The 13648-nt window shown below is 34.6% G+C and overlaps 1 protein-coding gene across 2 annotated transcripts in view; it reads right to left on the bottom strand.

Moving 5' to 3' along the window:
* LOC142982921 (phosphoenolpyruvate carboxykinase [GTP]-like) overlaps positions 1–13648 on the bottom strand; it is a 41248-nt gene that overhangs the window by 908 nt on the left and 26692 nt on the right. Inside the window, exons 1-11 of one of the 2 annotated variants that reach the window (XM_076129655.1) lie at positions 8963–9208; positions 7434–7533; positions 6253–6398; positions 5387–5571; positions 4008–4130; positions 2698–2847; positions 2173–2276; positions 1625–1838; positions 1061–1253; positions 481–679; positions 14–163 (exon numbers count right to left, since the gene is read on the bottom strand). In XM_076129655.1, the coding sequence (XP_075985770.1) occupies positions 14–163; positions 481–679; positions 1061–1253; positions 1625–1838; positions 2173–2276; positions 2698–2847; positions 4008–4130; positions 5387–5571; positions 6253–6398; positions 7434–7533; positions 8963–9012 (1614 nt within the window). In that variant the 5' untranslated portion in view covers positions 9013–9208. Of the gene's footprint in view, positions 1–13; positions 164–480; positions 680–1060; positions 1254–1624; positions 1839–2172; positions 2277–2697; positions 2848–4007; positions 4131–5386; positions 5572–6252; positions 6399–7433; positions 7534–8962; positions 9209–13648 lie in introns of those variants that run through there. The other variant, XM_076129656.1, reaches the window with a different exon arrangement.

The following is a 13648-nucleotide window of genomic DNA, read 5'->3' as shown; positions in this document are numbered from 1 at the left end:
AATCAGTTCTTACCTCATCACTCTTGCGGAACCAGTTGACATGGAAGATCTTGGGCATGTTGCGTCCAGGCTTGTTCATGGACAGCCAGTGCTTCAGGTACTCGCCGAAGTTGTAGCCGAAGAATGGACGCATCGCGAACGGATCGTGCATCACTACCTTACCCTGAGGTAAAGAAAAAAATAGGTTATACAAACTGAACAACATAATTAACACCTCTGCATTTTAGTTTCACAAAATTTCAGTTATTTTCAAAAATGATAGGTAAAGTTTTGCTTTCAATTAATTAAAAAGTTAACTTTAGCATGAATCTTAAATTGAGGATTTTATAAACACTGGTGCATTTTTGATTCACAAAATTTCAGATATTTCCAAATATGATACGTAAAGTTTTGCTTTCAATTAAAATAACAAAGTTAACTTTAGCATGGATCTTAAATTGAACTTGAAAACAGCAAAATTTTGAAGTTATGTCTACTTACGGCATGTTCAGCGGCAGCAGTAGCTTCAGAGCGCATGGAAGCTCCCATGAACACACCATGTTGCCAGTCCCTCGACTCAACGACTAGAGGCACGCCAGCCGGGCGCCTTCCACCGAGCAGAATAGCAGAGATAGGCACACCCTCAGAGCTCTCCCAGTCACCGTCGATTATTGGACATTGTTCAGCTGGGGTGCAGAAACTGTTAAAAGAAAAATTAAATTATCATTTTGTTACAAAAGAAAACGCCTTTTCGTTAGTTTCTTATTACAATTCTTTTCGTTATAAAATGTCGGTTGAATTGCCTACTCGGTTCTAAAATAGAATATGAAAAGGATTACACTTGCAATATTTGATGTAATTTCGTTTCCGCGAACCATTCGCCCTCAGTTAGAGAAAAATAGACAAAGAATTATGCGTCGGCTACATTTCCCCAAAACTTGGGAACTATTTTTTATTGTGGCAACACTCAACCATAAACCAAATTTTCAGATCACAGAGCCGTAAAACGGAATAACAAAAAAAAACAAATTTTCTGTTTTTAAAAGACTTAAAGGCAGTGGATACTAAACATTCAGCTTACCGAGAGTTAGGATGAGCGGCCGGGGTCTTCTTGCTAGGGTCCCAAGGTTGTCCCTTCCAGTCAGTCAGTTTCTCAGGAGCGGCTCCCATGCCCTCCCACCATACTCCACCGTCTTCCGTCTCAGCCACGTTGGTGAATACGGTGTTCTTGAATACTGTTGACATGGCGATTGGGTTCGTGTCAGCTGATGTTCCTGTGAAATTAAAAAATATTAGTTTTGTTATGAGTCTTATTGCTTTTTAGTCATAGTATCCTTTGGTGATTGTTGCAGATGTTTAATGATTGTTGTATAAGCATGTTCTAATATAAATAAATTGGTTTCATGTATCTTTACTTTAATTTAGCTGTCAATATAAATAATATATAATTGTAGATAACAGTAGAAACCAAAGAATAATGTAAGTATTCATTATTCTTTGTTTTCTACCGTTAGTTATTTTCTATTTACTCTTTTAAGTATGAAAATCTGCAGATATCATTATCGTTATTCATTGGATAAAGGTACTTGTCAATAAAAAAATATTTTTTTATCGAAATTTAAAGTTAATTTCCACTGTATCTCACCTGGAGCGACTCCAAAGAATCCATTCTCCGGGTTAATAGCCCTCAGCACGCCATTCTTATCAAACTTCATCCAGGCGATGTCATCTCCCACACACTCCACCTTGTACCCAGGGAGGGTGGGCGTCATCATCGCGAGGTTCGTCTTACCGCAGGCCGAGGGGAACGCGGCCGCGATGTAGCGCTTACGACCTTTAGGGTCTGTGATGCCGACGATCTGGAGTAAAAGGGTTACTTTAGCTAGTGGTTTTGAAGGATTTTTATTGCAAAAAAAAGATCATTTTTGAAATTACTTTGATTGCTTTGATACTACTTATGTGTGTTATAAAATGGTTGGGTGTGTCATAAAGTCTATGTATAAGTGTCTACGTATGTACAAACAAAGTAAAGTATGTCTTCTGTGGGTAGACAGATAAGTCATACACCACTTGTTAATCCATATTGATATCTATTATGCTTAATAATTAATTCTATAACTGATATGTTCTGTTTCCATTCTATATTCAATGATTCTAGTTGTGATAGTTTATAAAGTAGTATAAGATATTTACCAGCATATGTTCAGCGAGCCATCCTTCACGACGGGCGATCACAGAGCCCAGACGAAGAGCGAAGCATTTCTTGCCCAACAGACTGTTGCCGCCATATCCACTGCCTGTTATTACGAAGCAAAATATATAATTAATTATTTAATATTATGAGCAAGTTGCTAGTTTAGTTTGCAAGCAAGTAACAGAAATAATTATCACTGCTTTTTTGTATCTTAATTTTTAGTGTTTACTTTATAATTCAATAGATGGCGTTAGCATTAGAATAAGGAGTTTTAGTAAAGTTTTGCAAAAGGCGTTTTCTGATTCACAAAAAGTTTTAAAGTAGTGAGTATTAATTATATATTATTAACTTATAAGACTGCTATGACCATTTTAAATACTTATCAAAAGTTACTAAAATAAAGGATATTTTTTATCGACGAAAACCAAAAAGGAAGATCTCAAGTCGACGTACATACCTATAATATTTTTTCATTTGAGGCAATTAAAGTATTTGTAACTGTATAATAAGTATTTGTTACTTACCAAAGCTAACAATCTCGTTATCAGCAGGCCTGTGCAAGATGATAGTGCGTGCGGGGTCGCAAGGCCAGCCCGGGGTGCCGGCGTTACCGACCGCGTGCAAGCAACGGACGAACTGCTCGTCTTGACGAAGAACTTCTAACACTTTAGCACCTGCACCGGCAAAATAAATTATGTGTTAAGGAAGTACCGGGAATCACGAATACGCGAGCGGAGCCGCACGGTCAGCTAGTTGAAAATATTGTTATTTGTATGTAAATAACAATATTTTCATACGTACATATCACGGCTGTTTAATTATACGGAAAGGTTTAGGCAGAGGTGGACGAAATACGTGGGCGTATTTCATACAAATGCATGTTTTGCTATTTGCAATATTTGTCTCATGAAATAGGATGCGAGCCCGTAGCTATTTACTGGGTACGTTGTATATAAAGCATATAATAAAAAGCTTTAAATGCATTTATATACTTCTTTTGTGATAGGAGCAGGCTAATATGAAGTCATTTTGGTGGCTAATTTGAACCAACAACCTAGGTATTTACATATAGACCTGTTGCATTTATCCACACGTTGTACGAACTTAAAACTATCAACACTTCTTACATGAACTTCCATTCATAAGTAAGAAGTATAAAAATGAAAGTACTTAAGCATGACGTCATTATGAAAACAGTTGTTCACATTTCTCAAAGTAAAACAAAAGACACGTGCAGTTATTTACATTTGACGCAAACGCATGTTTCCAAAGTAATAAGCAATACAAAAACATTCAACATAATGACCTTGCAACATTTATTTTGAAAACAAATCTCGTAACTCGATTGTTTTGAATTCTAAGTAACGCCAAACGCCTGATGAAATTCTTGATTTATTATAATCACTGTTTGAAAAAGTTATTTCCGTCTCATTGCTATGATATTTTTGTAAGGCGTTTATCTTTGTTTTTGTTTTAATGTTCGTATCACGTAGGCTGTGGGATTATCAGTACAGTACATTATCGGACAAGCTGAGTAAAATAAACAATTTTATCTATGATGCAAGAGGGGGTGTGACTTATGACTATGTTATTTTGCTTTTAGATTAACGCAATTAATCTTTGAATTACCGTTTATAAGCCAGATTAACCCTTTGACCGCCACGGTCGGCTATACTTGACAAACCAGAAAGAGCTCACGACGCTTTCGTCGGCATATGTCGACAAAAATATAGCGTCGTGGGTACATGGTCAAAGGGTTAAGGACTTTTAATAACTTTTAATGTATGAGAATATCTACCAATCATAAATTCCTTTAAATCTGCAGTTAACTTACCAATTCTGGTCATGACACGCATGGAGTACACGACGTAAGGAGAGTCGGTGACCTCCACACCGATCTTTGACAGCGGGGAGCCGACGGGACCCATTGAAAATGGGATCACGTACATAGTGCGTCCTGTTGACAAAAGTATCGCCATAATTTAGCAACATTATAGAAAAAATATGTCTAGTAAAACCTATTTGAAATTATTTGTAGTTTAAAAATCAATTTAACCTTAGTGATATGTTATTGACCTTTAATTTTAGGGTCAAATGGTATTCGTAATCGGTTGCTAGGTTGCTACGTAAAGAGTTACTATCTTGGATTCTTGGGTGTTTGTATACCTACCTATACGTATAAAATTATCGTTTTGTTTTATTACATCATTATTAAGAACACGAGTTAATCGTCAATGGCTCTACAGTGAGAGACTACATTGATCGTGAGAAGAAATGACAAATAAGTCTACGCGGGAATTTTGACAGCATGCATTTTTTAAACAGTGTAGACTCTATGCTTTAACTTTTTAATGTTAAATGGTGGGTGGTTTATTAATGGACCTTTTTGTGGCCAGAATCAATCACTGAAATGAAAATAAAATGTTTCAAATTTGCATTTATTGAGGTTTGTTTTTTTTTAGAGAAATGTCTACTAATTCAGTCTAATCATGTGTTTTTCAAGTGCACATTGTTAGCACAACATAGCTCATTGTTTGATGACGTTCGATCTAAGGTATCGCACAATGAGACATTTGTATTCTTCGAGCGATTGTTTTCAATTTGATCGGTTTCAAAGAATTTAGAACACGCGCGACTATGAGAAAAGAGTTCTGTACGATTCCATTGGCGTTACCTAACAAGTATGGCTGGTTGTTTTAAGCGCGAAAATAGTCTCTTTGTATATAATTAGTTACTGGTTTTCGCGAAGGTTCTATGATGTTTTTTTTTGTTTATCATATAATAATGTATTAATGAGAAGTATTAAAATCCAATGGAACTGTCCATAGAAAACTGAGGTATGTTCACGATAGAAAATTGCGTGGGAAATTAAACACACGGAAGTAAACATGTCCCTGTTGAAATATGACTTCCTTTGTTATTTTGAAATACTTGAACATTGTAAGTAAACTGAAGTAATTTGAGCGACCTATATTTTCTACAGCAGCCTATCTAAGACCAAGTGTGTCGAGTCAAACTATATTCATCATCTTCATTTTTAGATTTTCTACAATTTACGACTCTTCACAATGCTAGACCGGGTGCGTTTTTAAATCCTATACCTAATAATTATTATGCCTGTTTTAAAAATGGATTTTTTGACGAAATACAAAGCATAGGATTCAATTCCTGCTCTTTTTAAAAAGTCTATTATTTTATTTTATCTCTGCTTACCTCTCATGCATCCAGGGAACCTCTCGGTGATAGCCTTGTCGTAATCACTGGGAGCGATGTAGTTGCCAAGAGCGGACTTCTGTCCGGCGCGAGCGATGGGCACCACGTCGCGCTCCTTGGCTGAACAGATGAACGTCTTGGACTCCACGCGGGCCACGTCGGCCGGGTCCGTGCGGGCCAACCAGCTAGAGAAGAAAAAGGAATTAGGTTTATGTTTCCTTTGCTTGATAGAAAAAAAATGTTTTTTTTTTTTGTAAATTGTCAGGTATGACTTTATTTAGGTAGTAGATATTTTTCAAATAAATTGTTCTTAATTAGTATTGGTAAATGATTGTTCTTAGTTTTTTGTTTTGTTAGCTATGGTCGAGTTTTAAGTTATCATAGAAGTCTTTTGTACAGTACGGTTTAGAATACTTTTGAAACATTTAATGCTTTGTTTGTATGTATGTAGATTATGAAGTAAATTTTTGTGGTTGACGCCATATGACATGGAATTGACAATGTTTGGTCAATTTGCATATGAATAACATAGTATATAAAACACATATATTTACGCAGTTTAAGTAAGTTTAAAGATTTTACATTAAATTCAAAAATCTGAATGATATAAATCCGTATTCTTTATGGTATTTTTAGTCTTATGGCATCAAGCTAGATGGCTAGGCTTAACAAAAAAATCTCTTCCATAGTCTAGTTTCCGGGATAGACCATAGACAAAGAAAATTATAATCTATAATAACCCTACAAAAAAAAATCACTACAGTTTAAAAAGGGAAGAAAATGCCTGTTTGAATATCGTACGATGAAAAAAACACTCTAGTTTAAAAAGGTAAGAGTAGTTAAGACTGTTTGCACACGGTACTCACCAGTTGTCATACTTGGGCAGTCTCTTGAGCGCTCCCTGTTGCTGCATGATGTGCAACAAGGCTGCTGCTTCAGCGTCGGAGCCGTCACACACGTGCACATGGTCCGGCTGGCAGAGAGCTGCACTGCGCTCCACGAATGCACGAACCTAGATAAAGAAAGATATTTAATATATTGACCAGAATTTTCATTAATGGAAAAAAATTTTGTCTTTGTTATAACTGAAGGCTTGGGAATGGCGGAGAGTAAAAATAGATGTATTTTGAGGGCTTGGGGGTTGGATACTATATGAATGGGATAGTAAAGACTAGTTTCAGGATTTACGGTGTGGCTGCCAATGGGACGATAAGGACCAGTTCTACGGTTCACGGATAAGTGTATGATAGCGTATACGGTATAGACAGTAGGGGTATTAAAAATACTGTCAAAATTCGCCTGGTTAAGCTAACCGATACTTATCCAGAGGAGGTGGAAACTGGCTTTGTAAGTATGGGTAAAATATAACTAAGCTCAGAAAGGCTTTACATGACTGAATCTGTTTGTAGAACAGAGAAGATACTTTATGCTTTGTGATTTTGTATTGCTCTCGTTAAGCGTATTGTTCTTCTAATGAATTAGGAAAAAGAGGTTTTATGCAATCATTGTGATATAACATGTTTCCTGATCAGTAATTAGCTTAGAGATCATGGTTTTTTTATAATAGGAAAGATGGACTGTAGGAAATCGAAACTAATTATATGGTTGATTACTGTTAAAGGAAATTGTTTTCAAGAGCAGTCTTTAATTAAAAACTTTTTTAAATTTTTACTGAAGAACCTGGGACTCTAGCAAAAAAAGTTTCAAGAAGATTTGAACATTTTATTATTTGGAGATATAAACAGGAATGGTGGGACGAACTAGATGGATTTCTAGAAGAATTACCTGAGAAAGTAAGCGATCAAAGAGCTTACCCCCGGTTTCTGAGTACATTTAGCGGTAGTTCATCTATTCAATAGCGTTTTTATATGAGTTTTGAACGCTATTGAATAGATAAACCACCGTTAAATGTACCTCAGAAACAGGGGGTTAGAAATGTAGGGTCTAGCTTTGACTAACAGTGGAACACTGGGTCGATATTTTTGATAAATTTATGTGAAGATATTTATCCTCGAAAAGACAATAATCTTTAAGAGTATGTTCTTACCTTGGGTGTCAAAGCCGCGAGTTGAGGACTGGGAGCAGTGGCCCCTCGCAACGCGGTCTGGTGAGCGGCGCGCCCGCACGCCAGCGCCACCTGCGCATATCTGTGGACAAAACCAGAACTACATTTAGATACACATTTCAAATAAGTATTTAATTTTTCCTGAACTTTAGAAAGGTTAAATTGGCCGCCATATTTAAACAATACTAGCCTGTAATCACATAAAACTGATTTTTCAGGAGGTAATTCCTAGTTATTGAAAAAGTACCTTTTTTTTGTGTGGTCCAATTGATTCCAATAATTTTGTTAGTTGTTAATATGTGTACGTCGCCAACTAATTATTGTTTTAGTGTGGTACAATGACAAGTGGGTTGTTCTACCTTTCTTTAATGGGGGAAAACCAAGTAACTACCTAAGCACAAATCGGCGGGTTTTTATGAAACTGCACATCTGGCCTAGGTACTCATTTTCCTGTATATTTATAGAATAGCCGATGAAGGAGGTAAAATTTTGAAAAAACAAATGGATTTCCCCAGATTACACGATATTTGAACCAAATGTATGAATGAAAATAATTAGAACTCGAAACCGGCGGTCCTGTATGACAAGATGTATGGATGTGAGTGAGGCAAAGGAAGTTTGTAAGGATCGTACCAAATGGCGTTCTTTGGTCTCTGCCTACCACTATGGGAAAAAGGCGTGAATATATTATGTATGTATGTATGATGAAATTCGTTTGTATGTTCTAATCATTTATAACAGTGCGTCAAATAATTCCATATAATAGCGTTATCGGTTATAACAATAGTTTAACATTTAGAACTTTGTACCGGTTGCAAAATGGTGTTAATTGAGCCGAGCTCTTTTATGGTTTGTACTTCGCGCTCTTTTTAGTGTCATTGTACTTTTGATAGGATAGCAACGTTTTTTTAAGCATGCGTGTTCCAAGAAGTATTTAGTAAAAATGGATGGTGCAATTTTGAAAAAAATAATTCTGATGTTGTAGTTTTTAAGAACTATAAGATACAATATAATAGAGCAATGTAGAGTAAAATTATGAAAATGTATTGCGATTATATTTTAGGTTTAGAACTCTACATGGAACGAATTAAGTAATTTTATTGTAAGGACGTAGGTATTTGTATGAAAGAGATCATGGTTTATAGAATAAAGTAAGTCTTTGTTATGGCTTGAAAAGTAATGTAGAGTAAAACTGAATAGTTCTGGGTTTGAAGAAATAAATGCTTAGGTAGGTACTCGTAATTGAAATGGTTTCGAAGATATGTTCAATTTAGACAAAGGACTTTGAAATTGGGTGACTCTATCTAGTGTTCAAGATTTGAGTAAGTCTGGGCAACAAATATGCTACATTAGCCAACATTTTACCTGGACGATATTTAATAAATTCTAACAAGTTATAGTGAATGTAAAGTCTTGAACTAGAACAATGATAGGAGGGAATCAGCGTTGAAGTGGTGGTGAGGAACGATGATGATGATTTGAAAATGAAATAAAAATATAATTATACTTACTGAGAGGTCTTCTTCACGTAAACTTCGGGGATAGAGTTTAAGTGCAACATTTTGAATTTAATAAATTAGACTAAAATAATACTTTCAATAAAAATCAATGAAAAATTAAATCGAACTAAATTTTATCGAAATTACTGAAACTGAACAGGAATATCAACCACCTATAATATCCTATTGTATTTAATTTGTAACCCATTTAATACTATACGTATTGAAGCTCTAATAACGTAGTGAATCGAGTACCGCGCGCGCGCCATTTTATATGGAAGGAGTGTGCGCACGGCGGGCTGTGATTGGTCGAGAGCGCGGGTGTGTCGTGACGCGTGCATACGTCGCGTCGACCGGTATTCCAACTTGTTTTCCATAGTTTTTATCGCTTTGTTTTGTAATGTTTTACGAAATATAATAGTATGTCGAATACAATAACAGATCTAGGTTTTGCGTTCTTTGTTAGATGATGCACGTTCTCTTTAAAGACATACATAGATATTCTTCAAAGATTTTGAGCACATGGTGACCATTATTAATATTGACCTACAATCAGAATACCTATAAAAAATTGCCTTTCAATACACTTAGTAACAGTAAAATAAATTACTTTCGCCCAAGTGTGTGTAGACTGTAGACTATAGTTTTTATTGCCATGCGGTGGTAAGAGCGACGCGTTATTGCATCAGAAAAAGTTAGTTTGAACTTGAACTTCAATGGCCTAAAACGATTATGCGAGGGAACTTTCCTATGGTTCAAACTGTTATTTTAAGACTTTAAGATAAACTTATCAAATTATTAAAGTGGTTTTCCGTTTGTTAATGTCAGAGTATTTTGTTCTAAATATAAACATTTAATTGCGCCAGAATTTTAATTAGCACTCAATTTTTTTTTATGTTTAAGATAGATATTACTTTTTAATTCTAGTTGTCTATGGTAAAATTCATTATTTATTTAAAAAAAAATAGCGGATTCCCGCCAATTTTGCTGTCATATTTTTACATGCCATGATGCCACACTCAAATAATAAATATTTAATGGGTTTTATAGCTATACCTTCCAATACAGTTTGTGCATCAAGTTTCCGATAAAACAGTAATCAAAGGCGTTCATTTCGTCAGCTCGTTCCAAAGCTCAAGGCGAGTTAGGTTTCGTCACGCGCGCCGTATCACCGAAGGGTACGGCTCGAACATACCGATTGCATACCTAGCTACTGTTTCAATTTAACGTTGTTTTAGGACGAAACGTTCATTAAAACATGGTGTTTGTGTTAAATGTCAAAGTTTGGGATACTTTGGCTTTGCAATTACTGAACGAAACTACAATCAGGAATACAAACTTTATTTTATCACACCCTGAGATAAAAATATTACAGGATAATATTTTTTTTACATAGTAAAAGGTTCTTAAGATTAGGTCACCTGCAAAAAAAAGTTTAGCTATCTCTAAACATCCGTGAGCATAGTTTAAAATATCTGATTAGAATTTATTGTAATGATGATTGGAAAAAAAAATAAATAATCCTCAAGGAGGTTACTCGTCATCCGTCAGTTAGAGCAATGATAAATCACAGCTTAACATGCGAATATAAACAATTGTTTCATCATGCATTGATAACGGCTATCACAATGAAAGCCGTGAAATGATTGATTAAGTAAAACCTCTATTACGTAACGAGAACTTTTCAATTTGTGCATAAATTGCATAAAAGTAAAGAAAATAAAGGAAAAAATATTTCTATGAAAATGACATGTGTGCAAGTGCAGAAATTTTGGCTATTATAAAAAGTAGATGACATCTTTTATAGAAAACTAATGTGTTTTCTTTACTTTATAAATAAGGAACTAGAATTTCTGGGAGACATTATGCTATGCGAATTTAGACGCCAGTTTGAAATGTTCACTAAAACCTGTTTAAGAATTTATTTGTTTACTAGCTGACCCGCGCAACTTCGCTTGCGTTACATAAGTGTAAAAAAATTTCCTTGTCTTTGTAACATTTTTTAATGATACTCTGCTCCTATTGGTAGTAGCGTGATGATATATAGCATATAACCTTCCTCGATAGATGGACTATCTAACACTGAAAGAATTTTTCAAATCGGACCAGTAGTTCCTGAGATTAGCGCGTTCAAACAAACAAACAAACAATCAAACAAACAAACTTTTGAGCTTTATAATATTAGTATAAGTAGGTATATTAGTATAGATTTCTACGGTGTAAATTAACAGCATAAAAATACTTTTAATATTTTATACGTTTGTACAAACAGCCTGACGCGGTAGGGTTTGTTTAATAACAAATAAGTTGTTGCGTAAGTGTACTATTATTGCTAAGCCTATCAATCATACTGAAGTAATTGAAACGCACAAAACTTTGTACAATGACGTCCATATTTGTCAAATTAATATTGTCAATGAATTTCGCGCGCATTTGTGCCTTGTCAATGAGGGCGTGTCGAGAATTGACGTAAGAGATCGGCTGTTTTATTATTGTTAAAGATTGTAATTGATTTGTTTTGATACAAATATTATTAATAGACATATGATTACGTACATTACTAAGCGGTTTGTTAGACTTACAATACGCAATTTAGAAAATATTTAAGGAAAATAGATCTACGTACCTAGGTACATTGTACACCATTTGTAACATTTTCTATAAAATGTAATTTTGTATTCGAAAATCTGTGCAAGGTTTTTTTAATTATTCCAATCAACAATTCATCCAACCTGTTATTTAAGTATGTTACCTTATTACCAAAAATAGTAACATCACAATGTTTTTTTTTATGTAGGTACCTCATTTGAGACAAATGGATGACCTTTCCATACTCATTTTAAAGTTCAAGAGTTATATTTATCTAATATTTTTTTGTCTATTTCAAATCCGGGTCTTCAAACATATGCACATAATAAATAAGTAATTAGTATATAAGCCCGTATGTATTAGGCTGGATGGTATTTTCTTTAGCCTCAGCCTTGTGACGAAGGAGAGTGTTACCTTTAGGATAGTTTTAGATATCCGTGTTTTACATAATTGTTCTTTATATATAGAAAGCATGTCTTCCTGTGTTGTGAAACAAAGAAATTTACTTAAATTTACATAAAAATGCATTTAATAAAGAATGTTTGAAACAGTTGTTGAAGGAATGCAAAATCGCTCTACCCATTGGTTTGGTACAATAAGACCTAATTAAACTAGCTCATCGTCGTTTAATAAGTTCTATCACCACGTAAGTCATTTTTTGGTAGGTTTGACATTTCGATTTTTGATGTCATTGGCTAGAGAATCGAAAGACGAAATTAAAATTGGTCTCTCCTGAAAAGTTGCTAAAAATGACTTACGCGGTGATAGACCTTAAACGGCGTTATGTCTGTCATTTTGGTGGGCTACGGCCAAAAGGTTGACTTATTCTGCGATGTCGAGATGGGTCACTCTAAACCAGTGTTCAGTAACACATTGAGGCAATAACTAATTACTCACCAGGGATAATAATAAGTCTACAGAAAACTAGGTAGAATTAATACCTATAATAAAAAATCATTATCGTAATTTATCGGTCCATTGAAAAGTATTTATTTTTAAATTTATTTTCCTGTTCTATGCATAAACAAAATCCTTTTATTCCTGGCCAGTGATCACTTCAAAGAGTTTTCAAGACTACAAATGTAGGTGGGTTATTGCGTTCTGAAATAAGGACATGACATTTTGGCTTTAGGCGTAGGCACTTGACCCTTTCTTATTAAATTAATTACTGCGGAAATTAATTAATGATTGTTATTAAGGTACTGTATGTTTGTGTAGGATGTGTTGCTAAAAAGCTTTATTTAAATTGAATCTTATTTTTTGGCTCTATTTATTTAATTCTCAAAAGTACAATTTATTCGTGTATAAAAAATAGTCAAAATATTCATGTTTTAAACTTTAACATCGCATGACTACAACATTATTTGCAATCTACTCAAAAGGTTATGCGCCACATAATGCAACATCGCGATAGTTAATTAAACATAATGTTCATTAGTCTCTACCTAGCCCTATGAAGAAAGGCGTGATTTTACGAGTATACTTATATGCTAAGCGACTGGTATATTAAAAGTTAACCTTATATTTATAAAGGGACCAAATTAAAAAAAATAACTAAAAGTTATATTTTTTTAAATATACCACCATAAAGATTAAAAGGTCTTTGCTAACGTCGTCATTCGAGACAAAAGTTCCATAGACAAATCATCTTACGTAACAGAGGGTGTGTTTTTATTTCGCTAATGACTGGTATGATTGATAGGGTTATAAGTCTAACTGCCTCGTTACAGTAGGCATGCTGTAGGCTTGTTCCACAGGTTACATCATTCTTTGTGTGTTTGATAACTAATCAGTAAGATTGTAGTGCCGTCTGATTTGTTGTTGGTATTTTTAAAACTCATGCTTGTAAGCGAAAGCTTGTGTGACCTGTCATCGTTTTAAATTATTGGCACAAAAGACTAAATTAGATTTCTCTGTTTGTTTTTCTTGAATATTTATTCTAGTGTCAAAATACGTAATCCTTTTCAGAGTAGGTAACAACTGTAATAGAATTTAATCAGGACTGACCCTGAGCAACGAGCCGCTGTCGGGATATATTAGTGTTATTAATTATTAATCCATTTGGCTTGCATATTGTGCAAAAAAAATCAAATTTTCTAAGAGATGCTG

Source organism: Anticarsia gemmatalis, chromosome 22, assembly GCF_050436995.1.
Source record: "Anticarsia gemmatalis isolate Benzon Research Colony breed Stoneville strain chromosome 22, ilAntGemm2 primary, whole genome shotgun sequence".
Classification (NCBI taxonomy): domain Eukaryota; kingdom Metazoa; phylum Arthropoda; class Insecta; order Lepidoptera; family Erebidae; genus Anticarsia; species Anticarsia gemmatalis.
The sequence above is the reverse complement of the archived record's forward strand: the minus strand, read 5'-3'. Positions and strand labels throughout refer to the sequence as shown.